Genomic DNA, 21,527 nt, shown 5'->3' with positions numbered 1-21,527 from the left:
GTCTCACCCCTTAAATTTTGAAGAATGTCATTTTTTATTGATTAATAACTTAATTCTTGAACATTTTTTTTTTTTATTAATTTTACCTCAAGTACCCATATCAAACCCTTAAATTCTGGCATGAGTGTATATGGACACTTTTACATTTGAGTTTGGACTAAAATCATGAAAATTGTCTAGTCAGATCGGGCACTTGAATCGCATACGCATGTCAGAGAAATGAGAAATAATGCTCTAGTCCCTGTAACATAGATCTCAAACATAGATAAGACTGATAACAGTAGAGGATTAATACGTACAAGTACAATGTAACAATCATCTAACCTTAAGCCAGCAAGAAGAAGATTTACTCAAAGAAACAAGAGTAGAACTTATTAACATGCATGGGGCTTAACTCTTAAACAAGAAAAAGAGGACTAAAAGGGTTGTTAGACGGGCTAAGAAATCGAATCACATTTCGGTGCTTCCGAAGGTAAAATAATTGAAGGTGAAGGGTAAACCGTACTCATCTTTGTTTTAAAAAAACTTAATATGATTTTTTTTTTTTTTTTTTTTTTTTTTTTTTTTTTGCCCAAAATAGGATCCTCGTCGAAAATTTCAGCACGGCTAAGGTTACAACCCAATGAACTTATTATAGATATATCCTCATTGTCATATAATTTTAAAATGGAATCTCGTTGGATTAATAATAGACACTTATGACAAGTGTGGCCTAAGGTCGTCTATCATTACACTGAATAAATGTGCATTCTATACTGATCAAAATGTAAGAAGTTGTATTCATTTTATAATGTTATTTTTAGATTGTGAAATGAAACCTCTGGACTTATAAAATAGACACTTATCACTAGAGGTGTCAATTCGGATAACCGGATGGAGTTTGGGTCGGGTCTGTTCGGGTCGGGTCTACTCGGGTCGGATATGTTCGGATCAAAATTATCCTTTTAACTCGGGTCGGGTCGGATCGGGTCAAATTCGGGTCGGGTCAAATTCGGGTCATGGTCTATCGAGTCCGGGTCGGATATGGGTCGGGTCAACTCCAGATCGGTTCACTTTCGGTTCGGATAAATTTAGATCGGGTTTAAAACGGGTTTAACCGGATAACTTCGGGTCGGATGAATTTGGGTCGGGTTGATTTCGGTTCGGATGATTTCGGTTCGGTCAAGTTCGGTTTGATTAAGATAAGGTTGATCCGTTGATTCATTAAATGGTCAGTTTCGATTTAATTCCTTTTTGTGTTTGGCTGTATTTTGGTCGAGCTGACCAAATTCATATCCAAATAAGGTTATTTTTAATCTAGAGATATTATTGAGTTTTTACCTTATTATTGGTTCAATATGATTATTAATTATGAAGCACGAAGTTTTAGTTTTCTCATTTGATCAAGTTATGTATAATTTTTATCTTAAAGGAAAATTGAGATTGAATAATTATCGATAACTTATCATACCTATATAAGTGAGACCGAGCTAGTGGTATATTGATGAGTAATAATAGTTACATATGGTGATATATACAAAATAGAATATCAATTTTTTAAGGTTATTACAAGGTTACAACTCTTCATCAATTGTACAATCTTGCGAGGTTATGAGTTCTGTACTATTAATTTAGTTTATTACTAATTCAATTTGTATAAGATATTTGTTAGAGTTGTTAGAATTACTTTATTACTAATTCAATTTTTATATTAAAAACTTGACATTATACATAGTGATAGTTAATTGTTACTATGTACATTCTTTTTATTTGAGCATAAATTATTGCATATGTACGTAGTGTGTGTATAACCGTACGATGTATAATGCCTATAATTCTAGGATAATGCACAGTTGTAGAGGAAGTAGTAATGAAGGAATGTTATGTATTTGTAAATACATAACAACGATTAAAATATTCTAAAAACACATGGTAGAGAGAGAAAAAAGGAGAGAGATAGGAAGAGAGAGCTCTTTATATGAACCCCATCTACTTTTTAGTCAGATTGTCTCACGTGATGGGTTTGTAGTAAACTTAAGACTCTAGACTATTTCTTTGTAGTAAAAAAGTTAACTTATTAATAATTAGTAAATATATAGTATAAGAACTTGAATAAAAAGGTCAATAATCAATTATGGTCGGGTTAAATTCGGATCGGGTAAAAATCAAATCGAGTTTAAATCGGGTCGGGTTAATATCAGTTCGGGTCAAAACAGATCGGATCTGATCGGTTATTTGTCGGGTCAATTTCGGATCGGGTTGAGCTCGAGTCGGGTCAAATCGGTTAGGTTTGAGTTCAGGTCGGGTCAAATCGGATTCGGGTTGAGTTTAGGTCGGATCAAATCGGTGCCGGATTAAGTTCAGATCGGGTCAAGTTCGGATTCGGGTTGAGTTCGGTTCGGTTACAGATCGGGTTTGGGTCTTGAATTTCTCGGATCAAATCGGATCGTTTACAGTTCGAAACGGATAATTTTTTTCGGGTCGGTTCGGGTTTGACACCTCTACTTATCACAAGGTGTGAGTGTGTGACCCAAGCTCATCTATCGTAACGTATTGTAAAACTAAAAGTCAAATACTACCTAAATTCCTTTTATTTGTAATAAATAAATTACCACTTGTAAAATACACCTTTATGAAATAACCACCCATTAAATTTATTTTATTTTACCATCCTTTAAATTAAAAAAAAAATATTTAAATCACCACCTTTTCTTTCTTTTCGGTCACTTTTCCGGCCATGGGGCCCACAAAATGGCTATTAACGGCTAATTTGACCCATATTTTCATTATTTTCCTCGATTTTGTTGTATAAAACAACTTCTTACACTCTCCACAATATTGAAATCATTTATCTCAAATTCTCCCAATTTTTGCAAGCTTTATTTTGAAGAATTTGACTCAACCAAGTGCAGTCACTTAAGTCCCATTTAGGTAAGCTCAATTTTTTTTTGTATCTTGGCAAATAATTTTGGGGGTTTTTTGAAATTAGGGTTCCTCACACAAATTAATTGGGGTTTTTCTAAATATAGGGTTCCTAACACAAATTAATTGGGGGGGTTTTTTTTTTTAAAGTAGGGTTCTTGACATAATTTAATTGGAGGTTTTCTGAAATTAGGATTCTTGACACAATTTAATTGGGGGTTTCTGAAATTACCCGTCAACTTCAAGAAGAACAACAATTCGATGAGATGAGGCGTCATCAGCAGAGTTCTAAAGGGAATTGTAAGAGACAAATCTTTGGGATAATCGACCTTTGAGATGTAAATTGAAGCTACTGAGATGAACAGATGAAAATTGACGGCCATGAATGACGATTTTTTGTGGAATTGGGGGTTATTGCAGAGAGAGAGTGAAGTGAGATAAATGAACAAAAATAAGGTCTATAAGGAGGGAAATAAGGTCGGTGGGGCCCACAGAAGCGAAATCCACCGAAATTTTGAAAAGGGCGAAAATCTGAGTAATTTTTTAATTTAAGAGGTGGTAAAATTAAAAAATAAAAATTTAATAAGGTGACTATTTTGAAAATGGTGTCATTTTTAGGTGGTAATATAAAATTTTTCCTTTTTTATATATCATATAAAATACTTACTTTAGCTACCCTAGCAGCCTAGCCCCAAAAATTTTATTAATATGTCAGGCCTTCCAAAGGGAGGTTTGTGATGTATAAGTAAGGGCCTGTTCACATTTACTTAATTTCAGTTCAGTTCAGTTCAGTTCAGCTCCAATCAGTTCAGTTCAGTTTAGTTCCAATCAGTTCAGTTCAGTTCAGTTCAACTCTTAATTTCCCTCTCACATAAAATATTCATTTCAGCTCAATTCAGTTCAGTTCAGTTCCAATCAGTTCAGTTCAGTTCAGCTCCAATCAGTTCAGTTCAGCTCAATTCAGTAAATATGAACAGGCCCTAAATGCATAACGATGGGTATTGGGGTCATTTAACGTAAATGAATTTCTGAATTTAGAATAGTATCATTAGGTTATCAATTGTATCACTGGATTATCAAATAGTATCATTGAACATTCAGTGGTACTACGTATGTATGTAATGTTACTATATATTCATTCAGCGGTACTCACTACGTGTAGAAATAATATCACTACATAGTCAATGATATTATCTAAGCTTTCAATGGTACATTTAAAAGTGGTTTTACTTACCCATCTCTCTCCTCCTTTCTCTCACCCCCATGTGCTGGATTTAGAGTGTACCATTGGGTGATTAATAGTATCACTAGATGATCAAATAATATCATTGAACATTCAGTGGTATTATATATTTATTCAATGGTACTGTATATTCATTCACTGCTACTAATTACGTGTAGAAATAATATCATTACATAGTCAATGATATTATATAAGCTTTCAGTGGTACATTTAAAATTGGTCCCACTTGCCCATCTCTTTTCTCCTTTCTCTCACCCCCATACGCTTTACAATATTTTTCAATATTTTAAGGTTTGATATGTATTTGCAAATACATATCAAACCTACATTAGTACTTCCTCGGGTAAGGTGCACCATGGTTAAGCATGCTTGGATACCAGCCACACCTTTCTACTGTAAGTTGAATAATTGAGGTTTATATATATATATATATATATATATATATATATATATATATATATATATATAGGAGTTGCATTTAGCACAATTTGTTCTTGACATAACTTACAAGTAGAGGATTTCCCCGTCTCTAGTAACGAGAGTCTTCTAGGACTCTAGTAACCGAAACTTCTTGTCACTCTAGATTGGTATTGTTTTCGATGTTGTTGGTAACACATTTTTTAATGGTATTCTTTTTTTATACCAATTAACACTTTAGTCTGCTTTAGTATAGAGTAATACCTATAAAATAAGATTTATTATGAGTTGATTAAAGTATAATACCTAAAAAAACATGAAGGAAATAATAGTTGAGTTTAAATCAAATCAAATGGAGCCAAACCTAAATTTAGATAGTTTCTAGCACAGTCTATAAGTACGTGTCTTATAGACTCATATCATACATAGAAATTATAAAAATCATTTAAAAGAATGGTTAATATGGACTGATAATTTTCCATACGATGGACTTTTGCTGATTCGTGAAATTCTCAAATGCTGCCAAAATATGATTGGTTGATTAATTAAAAAAAAAAGAAACTATTTTCATATACTGTACAATTTAACCCCTCGCTAACTATACACAGTCATTAATGGACCCCCAAATGTGATTTTCTATTTATTTATTTATGTTTTTTAATAATTGATCCTCGCCCTCTTTTTTGAACGGAAATAATGAAATTTGCATAGTACACCAGGGTGTACCATGCTCACGGTACACCCTGTAAAAAATAAAGACATTTTTCAATTCAGCTTTTTTTTTTCTTTAAAATGATTCATCCTTAATTTAAGGGATTGGTTAGTTATTCCCTATATTAATAGTTTTCAAAAATAGATTTGATATTTTTGGAGATATATAAGTACAATTTCGAAATACAGAGAAAATTTTTAGCATAGAAAATTAATGGCGGGGTGTAAGAAATTCGACATGATTACATTACAGATTTGTTGATAATACGTATGTGAATGAAGATTCAGTTAATAATGAAGATGAATTTGAGGATTTCATAATCGAATGTGAAGGTAATTTATTAATTTTTAGGTTTTTTCGTATTAAAATTTATAATTATAATTACGATGTTGATGCTAATATAATGTTCTTTTAAATTATTAAATTTCATAATTTGTAGATTTCATAATCAAAGGAAATTGTTTTTTTTTTTTTAATTTTTTTTTTACTGTTTTTGTATTATTTTCAAAGGTTGAAGATGATGTTCTTCTGATTATGATGAATGTTCCTTTATCATGCATTCAATTTGTTAATTGTAATGGAATATGTTCTTTAAGTTCGATTAATATGTTCTTTGAGTCTAAAGTATATGTTCTTTACATTACAAATTATGTTCTTTAAGGTATAATGTTCTTTGTGTTTCAATAATATGAACTATGATCTTTTTACTTGAATAATATGTTCTTCTATTTTCATGTTTGTTGTTTTACTCTTATGTTCTTTTGGCTATCGAGTGATATAGCACATATTATTTTAAAATGAGTTTTTACATCATTTTTAATTGTTAAACTATTCATCTTGAATATTATTTTTTAAATTTATATTTTTATATGTTAATAACATTAAATAATTGTGTACATTATTTTTTTTCAGGATCACGATGGTTGATGGAGATATTCTTTTAGGACATCATCTATTGATGATTGATTTTCAGATCCAAAGAACATTCATAAAATTTATAAAGAACATGATTATATTATGTAATAAGCACTACTTAAATTTAAATATTAAAATTTAACAAGGATGGTCCAAACAAAAATTTAATAAACATTTTCACAATAAGTAATGATTATTACATGACAATAAATGTACATTACAATTATAGTTAGAGAACATGGACATTTAAAATATTTTATCAAAAGGTCTAATAGAGATCATAATATTAATAGTGGACATATGGAAGAAAAATTGTGCTAATAATTAATACTCCGTAGTACTTTACATACAAAATAAAGTACATCATATTTTCTAATAAAGAACATTATAAAAATATATAAAGAACATCACAAGAATTACACGTGACCATTATTATTATAGTGAATATTATAATTACATTAAAAAAATTGTTGAAAGAATATGATTGATTTTGATAGAGATTTTTAAATTAAAGAAAATCAAATAAAATATTGGTAATTGAAATTTTAAATATGAAATGAATTTTTGAATTTAAATTTTGAAAATAAAATATTGAAATATTTTGAAAAACAAAAAAAAAATTATAAAACGAGAAAATTATTTTGGAATCTTAATTTTTCTTGAAAAGATTGTATCAATTAATGTGGGATTTGGTTGATTCCTTTTTTCGAAATTTACTGAATATATCTAAAAAACTCACGTTCTTTGTTTTACATCTACATGTTCTTTTTTAGCAGAATGTTCTTTGTTCCAAAGCACTATGTTCCAAAGCATTATGTTCTTTCCGCTTTTTTTTTAATATGTTTGTTGCCTTCGTTTTATTTTTTTGACAGCGTCATTTTTGTCCGGGTGTACCGTGCTCATGGTACACCCAGGTGTACACATCAACGATTACGGAAATAACTAGTCCTCCCTTTGTGAAACAAATCCCGTGAAAAAAAAAGAAAACATTAAAAATTCAATGCTAGGTAAAGTGGCGAATACATCCAACTAGTTATTATCTCTCTTCAAAAAAACCCTAAAATTTTCTTTGTTCTCTCTCTTAAAACCTAACCATCATAGTAAAACTTAGAGGTTAACGTCGATTTTTATCGATCGTAAGTCCCAAATTCTTCTTTAATTTAATAATTTTAGCCAATAAAGATCGCCAACAATATGGTGATTATAGCTCGTCCCTCCATGTCGATTTTAGTACCGTTTGTTTGTTTTTAGTAGACCTGGCAAATGGGTCATTCGGGTCGGGTCTGGGTCAGTCACTTTCGGGTCGGGTTATTTTGGGTTAGCTAACATTCGGGTCGGGTCGATTCGGGTTTCGGGTCAACTCCGGGTTAGGAATCGGGTCCAGTTCGGGTCGGGTCAAATTCGGGTCGGGTATGTTCTGGTCGGGTCAATTTCGGGTCAAGTATGTTCGGGTCAGGTCAAAATCTGGTCGGGTCATGTTGGGGTTGCTTTATATTTTGTTATTGTTATAACAAACACTACCAATTCAGTTTATGAGCTTATCTACGATTAAAGATGAACAATTTGAGTTATTTTTGGTACAAGACATTTTAAGTTCAATTATAAGGTAATTTTAGTTTAGAACATTTTGGATATCGGGTTTGTTCGGGTCAATTTCGAGCATCGGGTCTGTTCGGGTCAAACAATTCGGGTTAGGTTAACTTTGAGTCGGGTCAGTTCGGTGTCGGGTCAGGATCGGGTGAACTCCATTTTCGGGTCTGGTATGGGTCGGGTCGGGTCAATTTCGGGTTTCAGGTCATTTTCGGGTCAATGTTTTTGGGTCAATTTCGGGTTATGGGTCATGTCATTCGCGTCGGGTGATCGGGTTTGGGTCAGGATTGCCAGGTCTAGTTTTTAGTGCATGCATGGATACAAATTTGTGGAATTGCGGGTATGTTGGTATAGGGATGCACATTTAGAAGATTCGTCTTGCAAATTTGCAGATATTGATGGCCAATCACGTTTTATCACTTTTGCAACTACACATCATTGGAGCTCCGTTAAAAATGATGCAAAGACATCTAAAATTATCCAAGAGCAGGTTAGAAGCGATGTCATTAGTTTAAGGGTATTTAATTCTTGTATTGAGAATTTAGATTTTTTTAGAGCTGATTATAAGTGTCGAATGACTATTATTATTTAATTAAATCACCCCTCGATTCAATTCAAAAAAAAAAAAAATTGAAAAAGAAAATTGGGGACTACATCCTATCCAAGAAAAAATAAATGTAGGGCTAGTTGTTTTTTTTTTTTTTTTTATCTATATACTTTCTCCGTTTTTTAATACTTGCAACACATCCCTAAAATGGAAATGTCACAATACTTGCAACACACTATAAATGGAAAGTTATATTAGGGAAAATATTTATTATTTCCTTTATTTAAAGCATATAGCCCACTAAATTACACTCCTAACAACCACTCACCTCATTTTAAAGTGTATTATATCATGTGAACCCTACATTTATTAAATACAGTGAAAAAGTGTGTGTTGCAATTATTAAAAAAATAGAGGAAGTATATTATACTAAATCAGGGTACACTAGCTCCATGGCTGACACGTGTCCCTGTGTTAGTTTTTTTTTATTAATTTTTTTTTAGCTTTAAAATTTAAATTTTTATATTAGCAATTTTTTTTTTATTAGTAAAGTATTTATATGGGATCATATCATATACATTATTTTTATGTGGATATTTCATGTGAAACTTCCATACATATAAAGAAAATAATAAAATATTTTACTTTATAATTTTCTACCATATAATATATAGATTTTACAAGTATATATAGCATATTTTTAATATCATAAGTGAAATATTTGAATTATAATGCTTTATTATTTTCGCTTATGAAGATTTTTCCTCTTACATTATGTTCTAATGTATTTTTATTTATGTTAATTGATCAAATATTGTGTATTTCCTACGAATGTAATTTTAGATTAAAATATTGAGTTTTCAAATTGTGAAGATGTAGGAATCCGATACCTAAATTTCATTACAAAAGTTAATGCTCATATTTTCAAAATAAGTTATATATAATATTATACTTTTTTTTTTAATAAAGATTGATTCATAAATAATCATACGACATCTACAAAGAGTTTCAAATATAATAAATACATGACAATTGAATCAAATAAAAATATCCTTTCAGCAGAGCTATGATCGTTGTTGCAAATCGTACATTCTTCGTACTCTCTTTCATATCGCTATGATTTACAGCCTTCTTCGATGAGGGGGTCTATCATTCTGTTGTAGTCGTGAAGAAAATTTTCGTCTGATTCATCTGATTGTCATCGAAGGATTAACCCCTTTTTCGATCCCGCACAAATTTTTACCCATGAAGCAACTTTAACCATACTACACTAAAAAAAAACAAAAACAAAACTAGAACAAAGCCCACCATAGGGGCACTTACTACACTCAAACCCACTACAGGGGTACTTACTACCATAAAAGAGTGTAGATTTATTGAATTCAATAACAAAAATATAAGGAAATTAAAGGAAAAGGGTTGAAAATAGCCAAATTTCCAGAGAAATTTGACTATTTCCGGCCTATAAAACAATTTTTTTGAAGAATCCTTATATATAATATTTATACTTTATAAGTAACTAATATTTTTCCTTTATCATAATAATTATCTTCTATTCATATACACTCCATAGCATATAAATACTTATTTTTTAGTGCATATATTTAATGAGATATATTTTGTCATTGTATATGAATATTATGTGATAATTTATGTGTATTATGCTTGTGAACACTACAAGAAATGAGCAAAATACCGATGGTAAAAAACCATATCATCAGTAAACATACCAAAAATTATCGGTATCATGTTTACCAATGGCCGCCATTAGTATTTGGCCAATGGAGAACCATTTGGTGGATAAAATACATGTTCATTATTTTTGGGTGGTTAAATATATTGATGAATACTAAGGGGAAATTGGGTAATAGGTGTGGTATAACAAGAATAATTTTAGAATTTTTTTTCTCCCCACGAGTGATAGAAAGTGAAAAAGCCTATTTGAGTATTATTTATTTGTATTAATTTAAATTATAATATAACAAATACTTGTAAGAACTATTTTTATAAATTAAAAAACATGATTACCATGTGTTATATAACAACTTGTATTTATTATTTTGGGTACTATGCATGGGTAAAATACAGATTTATTATTTTGGGTGGGCAAATTGATGGAGACTAAGGAAAAATATGGGTATTAGGTGTGGTATAAAAAGAATAATTTTAGATTTTTTTTTCTCCTAACGGGTGATAGAAAATGAGTAAGCCTATAAATCCGAGTATTATTTATTCATATTAATTTAAATTATAAGGTAACAAATACTTGTAAGAACTTTTTTTATATATTAAAAAAAAACATGATTACCATGGGTTATTTGAATATCTGGTTCAATTTTATGGCAAAAAATTTCAAATACTACAACCACGATTAGTTTTTTTATATTTCAAGATTGAAACTTTTGTTTCAGAACCTATACCTATCATTAAGGAAAACAATTTATTAGAATGTTTATAATAGATTATTAATCAAATGATAAAAGGGGATAAAACAAAGAAATGTGAATGAAATACAATAACTTTTTGATGCAGCACGCCATACTGTGCGGTAAGGTTATCCGAATTATTTGTTACTCGAGTTACACAGTCAAGAGTTACTTGAGGGATTTGCATAGGAGTTACTCGGGGGGTTGACTCGGTCAAGGGTTACTCGAGGGGTTACTCAGTCAAGAGTTACTCGGTTACGGATTACTCGAGGGACTGAATAACTCGGTCAGGGGTTACTCGAGTTACTCGGTCAAGGGTTATTTAAGGAGTTCAGTCAGGGGTTACTCGAGTAATTCGGCCAGGGGTTACTTAATGAGTTCGGTCAGGGGTTACTCGGTCAAGGGTTACTTGAGGGATTACTCGGTCAGGGGCTCGATCATGGATTACTCGAGGGGTTACTTGAGAGGTTACTCGGTCAAGAGTAAGTCAAGTAACCCCTGACTAAGTAACTCGAGTAACCCCGACAACTTGATTATACCCTGACCGAGTAACTCGAGTAATCCTTGACCAAGAAACTCGAGTAACCATTGGTCGAGAAACTCGAGTAACCCAGGCAACTCGAGTAACTCTGATCGAGTAACTCGAGTAACCCCTGCCGCACGATACAGCAGGTCGCATACCAAAAATTGTGAATGACATAAAATACTATACTACTTAGATCATATTCCTTAATTTTTTATATTTGGCCATTATTGTGAGTACAACAATTTATAATTTATTTGTTTATATAAATGAGTTTATTTTTATTCATTGAACAAATTTATATTATTCAATGGGATTAATATTATAATTTATAAACCGTGCATCACACGGGCACTATGCTAGTTATATATACTAGAACAGAGGACGCTTAACTTAAAACATGACACATGTCACAAAGTCTAGTTCATAGAGGCGTATGTACCATGCATGGTATATACGTTTCATTAAAAAAAAAAAGCGGAATGAACATATTATAGAATTGTATGAACATATACTTATTGTTTAAAGAACATACTATTAAATGTAATTAACATATACCTAGAGTGAAAGAACATACTATTAAAAATTAAATGAACATATACTTAGAGTGAAAAGAACATATGAACATACTATTAACATATGTTTTTTTTTTTGGGTGTTTAGAGAGCCACAAGGGCGGGGGTGAGAATCAATCCCAGGATCTCCTGGAATCGGGAGGGAAACTCTAACCACTTGAGCTATCCCTCACTCTCTTATCTTCATGTTCTTTGATTGTTAGTATAATGTACTTTTATTTAATGTGTATTGTTTATTTTGAAATGTTCTTTGAATTTTGTCTTTAGATTATGTTGCTTGAATAAAAATAATGTTCATTACAATATATTATCATTTTTTTATTAATATTACGGATGTTCTTTAGACATGCAAAAAGAACATAAAGATAAATGTTTATTATAAAACAGCCATATGTTCTTTACAAAATAGCTATATGTTCATTACAAAACAACTATATATTCATTCCGCCTTTTAAAAAAAAAAATTTAAAAATCCGTATGCACCAAGCATGGTGCATACGTCTCCATAAAGAAAATTTCACATATGTCACTCTTACAATAAAAATTCTCCCGCCTAATAACAAAATACTATCAATACCTAGCAATATACAAAAGTAATTCCCAACATTATCCCCTAATACACAAGTCACCCTCTCAGAAATTATTTTCCCCCCTAAACTTGTGTTTTTTTTATATAGGTTTTTTTTTCGTTATTTTGTTTCGGTTATAAAAAAAGGTTTGTTACAATAAATAATAATTTGGTTATCTTAATCTTCTTTCAGTCATCAAAAAAGAAAATTTTCCACAATTTCTCTTATATTAAAATAAAAAAATACTTTTATAAATAAATAAATAAATAAATAAATATATATATATATATATATATATATATATATATATATATATTGAAATAATTACATAATATACGGCTTAGATAAAAAAAAAGTTTGCTACACTTTGAGATAGTTATGGCTTTATATATTTTATCTTCATATTTACATATTTACGTTTTTAGCAACCATACTTATTTTCACAACACTATTCTGCTATTTCCTTCCATCTCATTTTATTATGATATTTTTATATTTGTATATCATTTTATTTATTTTCGTTTATATATCGAGATACAATTATGGTATATCACATGAATAATTTTTAAAATTTTTTTTTTCTTCCAATGATTATATTTAGCATGTACCTTTTCTAATAAATGAATAATGAAATGCTACTATAAAATCGTGCATGACACGAGTATTGAACTAGTATATATATATATATATATATATATATATATATATATATATATATATATATATATATATAAACAAAGGACGTTTAACTTAAAACTTGAAACATGTCACTCGTATCATAAAAAATTTCCCACCACAAAAATACTATTTATGGTAATTCTAAAATTTATTGCAATATATTACTATGCAATCTAAAGGAATCTTTTTAGTTACTAATAATCAATAATCGATCTAATTAAATATAGTAAATAATATTTGTTAAAAAAGATATAGTAAATATATAGGCTATCATATATAAATGGTAGTATAAACAAGGATATTTTCTTATAAATTTTTTTTCGCAAAACCACACCTTAATCTTAAATTTTTTTTGCAAGGTCAGATCTTTCGTCGAAAGATAGACTTTACCTTGTATTCCGGGGTTGACCCGACCCCGTGACATCCTAAAACCACAACCCTCTCTTTCTGTTTCCTCAAATTTTACCTAAAATTTCCCTCCAATTACTCCCTCTTTCACTAGTAGAAAAAGTCAATTTGACACCGGTTCAAAACCCTCCTAGGCCACCTATTTTGACCGTTGAGTATTTGAGGGATGCCATTTTATCCAACAAATGCCACCAGTCCAAAACTGGTGGGAATACCTAATGTTGGCACCGGTTAATCAGTGCTATAATTGATTTTTGGCACCGGTTAACCGGTGGCATAAATATTACCGGGTAATTTTTTTTTGGTATTATATTTTATTGGCACCGGTTAACCGATGCCATTTCATGTATTTTTTTTTTCCTGTTTTTCCTGCAATAATATTAATAATAACCTGTTTTCCCTGCCATTATAATTGATATTAACAAAAATATTATAATTATTATTGTAATTATTATAATTATCATTAATAATTATCAATAATAATTAAAATTAAAAATAATTATAATTAATAATAATTATAATAAGAATAATTTCTAAATTGAAATAAGAACAACATTACATATATAGATATAAATAATCCCAAATGCAATATAATAAATAAAAAGTGTCATATATATAAACAAACAATACTAATTAATGAATAATACAGTTAAAAAGTTAACTAAACATAAATTCAAAGAGAAGTGACATTTACAAGTTAAAGGTGATAAAAGACGCCAACATGTCTCGAACTTCATTAAGTTCCTTGCTTGTCAACGCACCATCCTTTTGTACCTTGCAAAACTTGGAATACATAAAAATTATGTTAGAATTAATTAATTAGGTTAAACAGTATGTATGAATAATTTTTTTCTCATAACATGTCTATATCACCTAGTCTTAGGTGCCTAAGGCTTAAAATGACATCAAAAGAGCATTTTACTAAGTTTTAAGACACATTTTATAAAAAAAATGGCCTAAATAAGGCCTATATGACTTCTACTTTACCCATGTTCTACATTTCTTATCAAATGAACTAATGCTTTCTCATAAAATGTCAATTTTACCAAGTATTAAGTGTCTAAGGCTTGAAATCACATCAAAAGAGCATTTTATTAAGTTTTAGGACGCATTTTATCCAAAATGGCCCAGATAAAGCTTATATGACTTCTACTTTGCCCATGTTCTACATTTCTTATCAAATGAACTATTTATTTGTCATAACATGTCAATGTTACCTATTCTTAGGTTTCTAAGGCTTGAAATCACATCAAAAGAGCATTTTCTTAAGTTTTATCCAAAATGGCCCAAATAAGGCCTATGTAACTTCTACTTTGCCCATTTTCTACATTTCTTATGAAATGAACTATTTCTTTCTCATAACATGTCAATGTTAACTAGTTTTAGGTGTTTAACGCTTGAAATCACATCAAAAAAGCATTTAACTAAGTTTTAAGACGCACTTTATCCAAAACGGCCCAAATAAGGCCTATATGACTTCTACTTTGCCCATGTTCTACATTTCTTACCACATGAACTACTTTTTTTTTATCATAACATGTCTATATTACCTATTCTTAGGTGTCTAAGGCTTGGAATCACATCAAAAGAGCATTTTCCTAAGTTTTATCCAAAATGGCCCAAATAAGGCCTATATGACTTCTACTTTGCCCATTTTCTACATTTCTTATGAAATGAACTATTTCTTTCTCATAACATGTTAATGTTACCTAGTTTTAGGTGTCTAAGGCTTGAAATCACATCAAAAGAGAATTTTACTAAGTTTTAAGACGCATTTTTTCCAAAATGGCCCAAATAAGGCCTATATAACTTCTACTTTGCCCGTTTTTTACATTTCTTATCAAATGAACTATTTTTTTCTCATAACATGTCAATATTACCTAGTCTTAGGTATCTAAGGCTTTAAATCACATCAAAAGAGTATTTTATTATGTTTTAGGATGCATTTTAACCGAAATGGCTCAAATAAGGCCTATATGACTTCTACTTTGCCCATTTTCTACATTTCTTATCAAATGAACTATTTCTTTCTCATAAGATGTCAATTTTACCTAGTTTTAGGCGTTTAGGGCTTGAAATCACATCAAAAGAGCCTTTTATTAAGTTTTAGGACATATCTCATTAAGGTGTAGACTGTCTGTACAATGAGTCACTATGTCAAGCATGAATCTCATCACATACAGGCTACAATCAACTCCATTATCTTTTGTGCGCACTAGCATCGGAAGAACAAATCACATGAGTTGAACATGCATAACTAATTAGCAATAATTGACACAATGTTTATTAAGATAATCACAATATCGTGTGGCATTACCATCGGTGATTTCCATGTAGGACCCTGAGGAGCACGACAATGTAGCTTCTTCATAACACTGTAGGAAAGTAAATTGAACTTTAATTAGTCGTCTGACTACTAAATGAGTTAGGTAACGATAATCAACACTAGGTAGCTATATATATTTACTTTGCAATATAGCCTTCACGAGCAACTTCTTTGTTGATCGAGCTGAATCAAGGTGAAAGATTGTGTTATTGGAAAAATAGATTACCATGAGGGTCCAATGCAACCTACATAAATTCAAAATACACAAATGTTTCAGGTGATTTTATGATTCCCTCGGACTCTAGTCGCGTTCTTCTAACAATTAGACTTGGACACCTACATGATAGGAATGGTGTCCTTCGAACAAGTGTATTATTTCGATAGAGGGTTTGAAATTATTAGAAATCTAATTATTCAGTGAGGTCAAGTGATCGGAATGTCTAGGTGGAGGCCGCTTCCGATCAGTAATATTAATGAGTAATTAATATTACAGCTTAATCTTGACTGAACCCTTCGGGTCACACCCAAGCAACTAACGATCCGACGCGACGAATTAATCCGAAAGGAATTAATAAGTCACACGAGTATTGTGAACAAAGATGTCGGATTTCGAGCTTAAAGCCTCGGCATTGAATCTTAAAAGTCGAGCCAAAATTTAGGAATTGGCGAGACGGGAAAATGCTTCAAGTAACAAGTAACAACCCTAGCCACGTGAAGGCTAGGGAAGCGCGCCACGTGGCAACACACGTGGCATCCACTAAGTGGCGGCGTGCCACGTCACTACTAAAATTCGGTCAAATTGCGACCGTTTTTCTACGACCGTCATCAAAACGGTCGCAAAATATGAAATTTACGACCGTCTTAAATACGGTCGCAATATTGCGACCGTTTTTAAAAGCGGTCGCAGATTTGCGACCGTTTTGCCCTTTTAAACCGTTGCAAGGGTATTAAAAATAATTCTAAATTATAAACATCTGTTGCGACCACCAAAAACGGCCGTAAATTTTGTAAATTACCACCGTTTAAGAAGCGGTCGCAAAATTGCGACCGCAAAAACCGGTCGTAATTTTTTTTTATAAAAAAAATTCGGGTATAAAATGTTACCCATCTCACCCCAACCCTAATTTACTAAACCTCACGCCGCTCTTATCTTTCCTCTCCTCTCTTCTTTCTCTTTCCTCTCTTCTCTGAATCTCTGATTTCTTTCCTCTATTCTCTCTCCTCTCTGTTTCCTCTCTTCTCTTCACCGTCTTCCACCATAATTTTTCCTTCGCCACCATCTTTCCTTTGCCACAATCTTCACTGGCTCTCCTCCTCCTTAAAGGAGTCCGGCAGCGGCGGTGTTATTGGCGAGTTTGGGTTCGTTTTTCTCAACAAGTACAATTAATGGTTTTTAAGGTGGAATTCGACCATGAAAAGTCTAGATCTAGACTTTTCATGGTCGAATGTGGCCTTATTGAACCAAATTTGAGGTAAAATTCAAAGTTTGAGGTTTGTTTTCATGTTTTTGATTTATTTTTTGTTTTGTTTTTAGTTTATTTTCGTTTAGTTTTTGGTTGATTTTCGTTTCGTTTTTTGTTATTTTGTTTGATTTTTGTTGTTTGTTTTTGGCCTGGTTTATTTTAGTGGGTTTGATTTTGTTTTCGTTGATTTTTGGGTCTGATTTTCGGGTAATTTGGGTTTAATTTTGTGGTTTAATTTTCATTAATTTTAAGGTTTGATATTCAAAGTGAAATTGTTTGATTTTTGTTGATTTTAGATTTGTTTTTTTGTTAATTTTAGTTGGTTTAATTGGGTTTAATTGTCATAAATTTTGTTGAGGGGTGGCTTTTGTTGTGGCTGATTGGGGTTTTCACGGCAAAGGGATGGAAATTGTGGTGGTTGGGTGAGATTTACGAGGTAGCTGGTGGTGTTTTAAGGTGGGTAAAGGTGTTTTAGGGTGGGTAAAGGTGATGGGGCTGGCTGCATTCACAGGAAAGTGGGTGCGTTTTTTTCTTTTTTTTTTTTTTGTTTTTTTAAAAACTTTTTGCGACGGCCTTAAGTGGTCGCTAATTTCCAGATTTGCGACCGCTTCGTATACCAGTCGCAATTATATATATTTGCGACCGTCGTCCATGCGGTCGTTTAAAATATAAAAAACGGTCGCAAAAAATTTGCTACTGTCAAACGGTCGTAATTATGTTTTTTGCGACTATATGAATAACGACCACCACGTTACGACTGTTAACGATCGCAATTATTTTCAGCGACCGTTTTTGCTATTTTTAACGACCGTCAGAGGCAGTCACAATTTGGCCAAATTTTAGTAGTGCGTGGCAGCGTGCCACATGGCAACACGCTACGTTAGCAATGCCATGTGGAAACGGGCGTGGACCCGGGTGCCGGGTCATGGACGCGGGCCAAAAAGTGGCGGCCCAACCGAACCCAACTTTGGGCTCAAGGTTGGGTGGCACATGGTAAGCTCACAATGCATGTGAGTTGCCTTGGGGAGCAAGTGAGGAAGTGGTCCTCACCTAACCATGTGACACTTGTTACTTTGTTATTCCTTGGTTTATTTAACTAACGATTGAATCAAATTCTTTCTATGTGGGATCTTTTTGCAAAAAAGTCCCACATTGAAAGATGAGTGGAATTCACAAGGAAGCACTCCTTATAAATAGCAAGGCATACATTGGGATTGTTCACTTAGGTAAGGTGTTACAAAAGGCATCTCCATTGAGAAAACCTTTAAACACATATAATTACTCAAGTATTTTGGTCTGACTTAGCTAACCTCTAAGCAATAAACCTAGTCGGGGTCGAGTTGCGGGTGGATACCGTTTGAGGTTTTCACCTGTGCGAGACTTAAAGCTTTCTCAAGTAAGAGCTCGGGATACGAGCAAAGCACGCGTCAAAGGTAATTAATCTTTCCTTAATTCTTGTTAATTAAGTTAATTATGTCTTTTGATTATATTAATTGTGAGTGTGATCTTGGCTTGGGTTTTCTTTCGCGATGAGTCGGACTCATCAAAACCCAACAGCGGTATCGGAGCCTTGCACATTTAGTTTTATAATCATAATTTTCAAGATGTTTTTATGGCTTTATTTTTCTGGTTTTATGTTGCTAATTAGATTAGTAGCTCGGTTTTATTAATTTTAAGCCCGTTTTAAAGCTGATTATGGCCCAGAACCCAGATTTTCGCCCAAAAATAGTGAATTTTGGGTGGAAAAGGTGTTCTGGAAATGATTTGCCCTTTTAAAATTGTGTTTTAGGCAAAAATCTGACCAGAAATGCCTTTTTCGAGGGATTTTTCATTTTGACCAAAAATTTAAAGTCTTTCTAACCTTGAATCTTAATGGCATATTTATGGTGATTACGTATATGGTTCTTTCCATAATGTTTCTGCAATTTTGAACCTCTTTAAGCATGGTTACTTGGTACTAAATAATGCTTGAAAGATTGGTTTATATTTTCACATAATTGCAAATTCATTGCATTAAGTGTGAAAAATTTGTTCTTTGAGGCTTTTAAGTTCTAAAGATTCAATCTTTAATTATTTTAAGTGATTGAAACTTTGAGTTACTAAATTCCATGAAATTTTGCTTGAACTTTTGATTTAATCATGTATTAAGTTGATTGGAATCATAAAGTTTGAATCTTGTGATAGAAATTTCATTTACCTTCATATTGGAAGATATAATTTTTCAAGGATTCACAAGTTAAAGTTGGAATCTTTATTTGAATATTTGTGTTCATAATTCCAACTCCCTTTTATTTTGTCAAAATCTCATGATTAATTTAAATTAATAGTGAGTTATTACCCTTGTTCATTTTGTTGCACCAAGTTAAACCAATTTTTATTAAAGAATGGTTCTTGGAAATAATTTTGGTTATGTGCACCTTGATGAATTTTTATTTAAGTTGGACTTGTAATAATTTTTCATTTTGGCTCATTTTATTAATTCTAAAATTAATTTGGAATTAATTATTTAGTCACACAAAATTTGGGTTAAAAACCCGGGGATATTGCACGGAAATCAAGGGCAAAGCATCCCTTGGCGAGCCGGGCTGCATAGCAGCCCGCATGTGGCTGCCAAGGGGCTGCCTCGAGGAGGTGCGGCCCTGTGCGTGGCTCGGCTATTGTGGTGCTGGGCATGCTATATTTTTATGTATGCATGTTGGTGCTTTATAGGGGTTAGTGTGCGTGGACATTGATTGCGAAGCAATGTGGTGCAATGAGCACTCCAAGTCTTGGTGCTAGGCACTTAGACATTTTGGACTACGCATTTTTTGTGTTCTTTTGCCGTTTTAATTATTTTAATTAATTATTTTGGTTTTCATTATTTTAATTTTGAAGTTAGGCCTCGGTTTTGAGCGACATTGGAAAAATTTAATTTTGGCAAATATTGGGTTTACCGGCTTAATTAATTGGATTAATTAAGACGGATGCAGAATTTAGTGGGAGCTTCAATTATCAATTACGCTAATTTACATAATCAATCAAACAATTTTGACTAGTTTTAATTAGGTATGTTAATTTGATTAACGACCTAAATTAGTTACTAGTTTACGCGTGTTTTATGCATTGTTACTTGTTTTATCATTGTAAAATGCATGGGCCATTCACATATAGTGAATGGATGAATGGAATGTATATTCTCTCACAGGTTTTATGAAATGGCAACTAGTGGGGCCCGATTAGGATAGATAATAGGGAGTGCGATCCGTGATGTATTTTTGTAAATCTAAATACGGTCTGCGAACCGTTGAGTATTTTTGTACCTTAATATTTAGATTAGTCCTAATCGTAGATACTAGTATTTGCATAATTATGGTCATGTCTTGAAGACGGAGTTTCTTGGAAGACGAAGCCATGAAGTTGCAAAAGCTGTCCCTTGAAGACTTGAAGACTCAAGGGGTCATGCTAGTTGCCAAATGCATCTTTGTTTATGTTTTTGATATATATATTTATGATTATATATATGTGTGATTTATATATTAGATGCATGTTTAGGATTTCAAATGTTGGGATGATTAATTAAGTTCACTTAAATCAACCAACATAGAAACCCTAGGTCCCTAAAATATTGAGTAAAACTTGCCATTCCAAAACAACACTTATCAACCTATTGAGAGTAGTGATGGGCTACGCCAAAGGGAGGCATCACTATTATTCCCAGGATACGTAAGGTATGGTGATGGGTTTGCCACATGCAAATGGCAAGCGGTTTTGGCGCCAAACCACTTGCCATTTGAATTTTTTTTATTTTTTTTCCAAAATTAGTATTAATTAATAATAATAGTATTAGTGACCAGTTTTAATATACATATTAATCTGTCATTATGAAAATTATTATTATTAATATTATTATTAATAATATTAATTAATATTAATAATTAATAATAATTAAAATATTACAAATTTAAGAATAATAATACAATAACAACATGAAATAAATATACATATGAAAAGTAACATCAATAATATATTTAATTAACAATAATATGTAATTACACCAAAATGCATAATAATAACATAACACTCACAAATAATATAAAGTCATACAAATAATATATACTACATACGTACTAATTATATATAATTAATGTACATATATATAAAAAAAAAAGATAACTAAATATTGTTCATAATAACAAAAAAACTCAAGCTCACTAATACTAGATGCCATCAAATGTCACGAAAAAAACCCACATGT

At 31.7% G+C, this 21,527-nt stretch overlaps 1 protein-coding gene across 1 annotated transcript in view; it reads left to right on the top strand.

Annotated features, from left to right (window-relative positions):
* Positions 1–21,527, top strand: part of LOC145583818 (uncharacterized) — a 47,132-nt gene that overhangs the window by 6,131 nt on the left and 19,474 nt on the right. The window contains exon 5 of the mRNA XM_081640785.1: positions 8,133–8,268. Coding sequence (XP_081496911.1) covers positions 8,133–8,268 — 136 coding nt within the window. The remainder of the gene's footprint in view (positions 1–8,132; positions 8,269–21,527) is intronic.

This window comes from Chenopodium album, chromosome 16, assembly GCF_948465745.1.
Source record: "Chenopodium album chromosome 16, dcCheAlbu1.1, whole genome shotgun sequence".
NCBI lineage: Eukaryota > Viridiplantae > Streptophyta > Magnoliopsida > Caryophyllales > Amaranthaceae > Chenopodium > Chenopodium album.
Note: the sequence above shows the minus strand (reverse complement) of the source record. Positions and strands in the feature narration are given on the sequence as shown.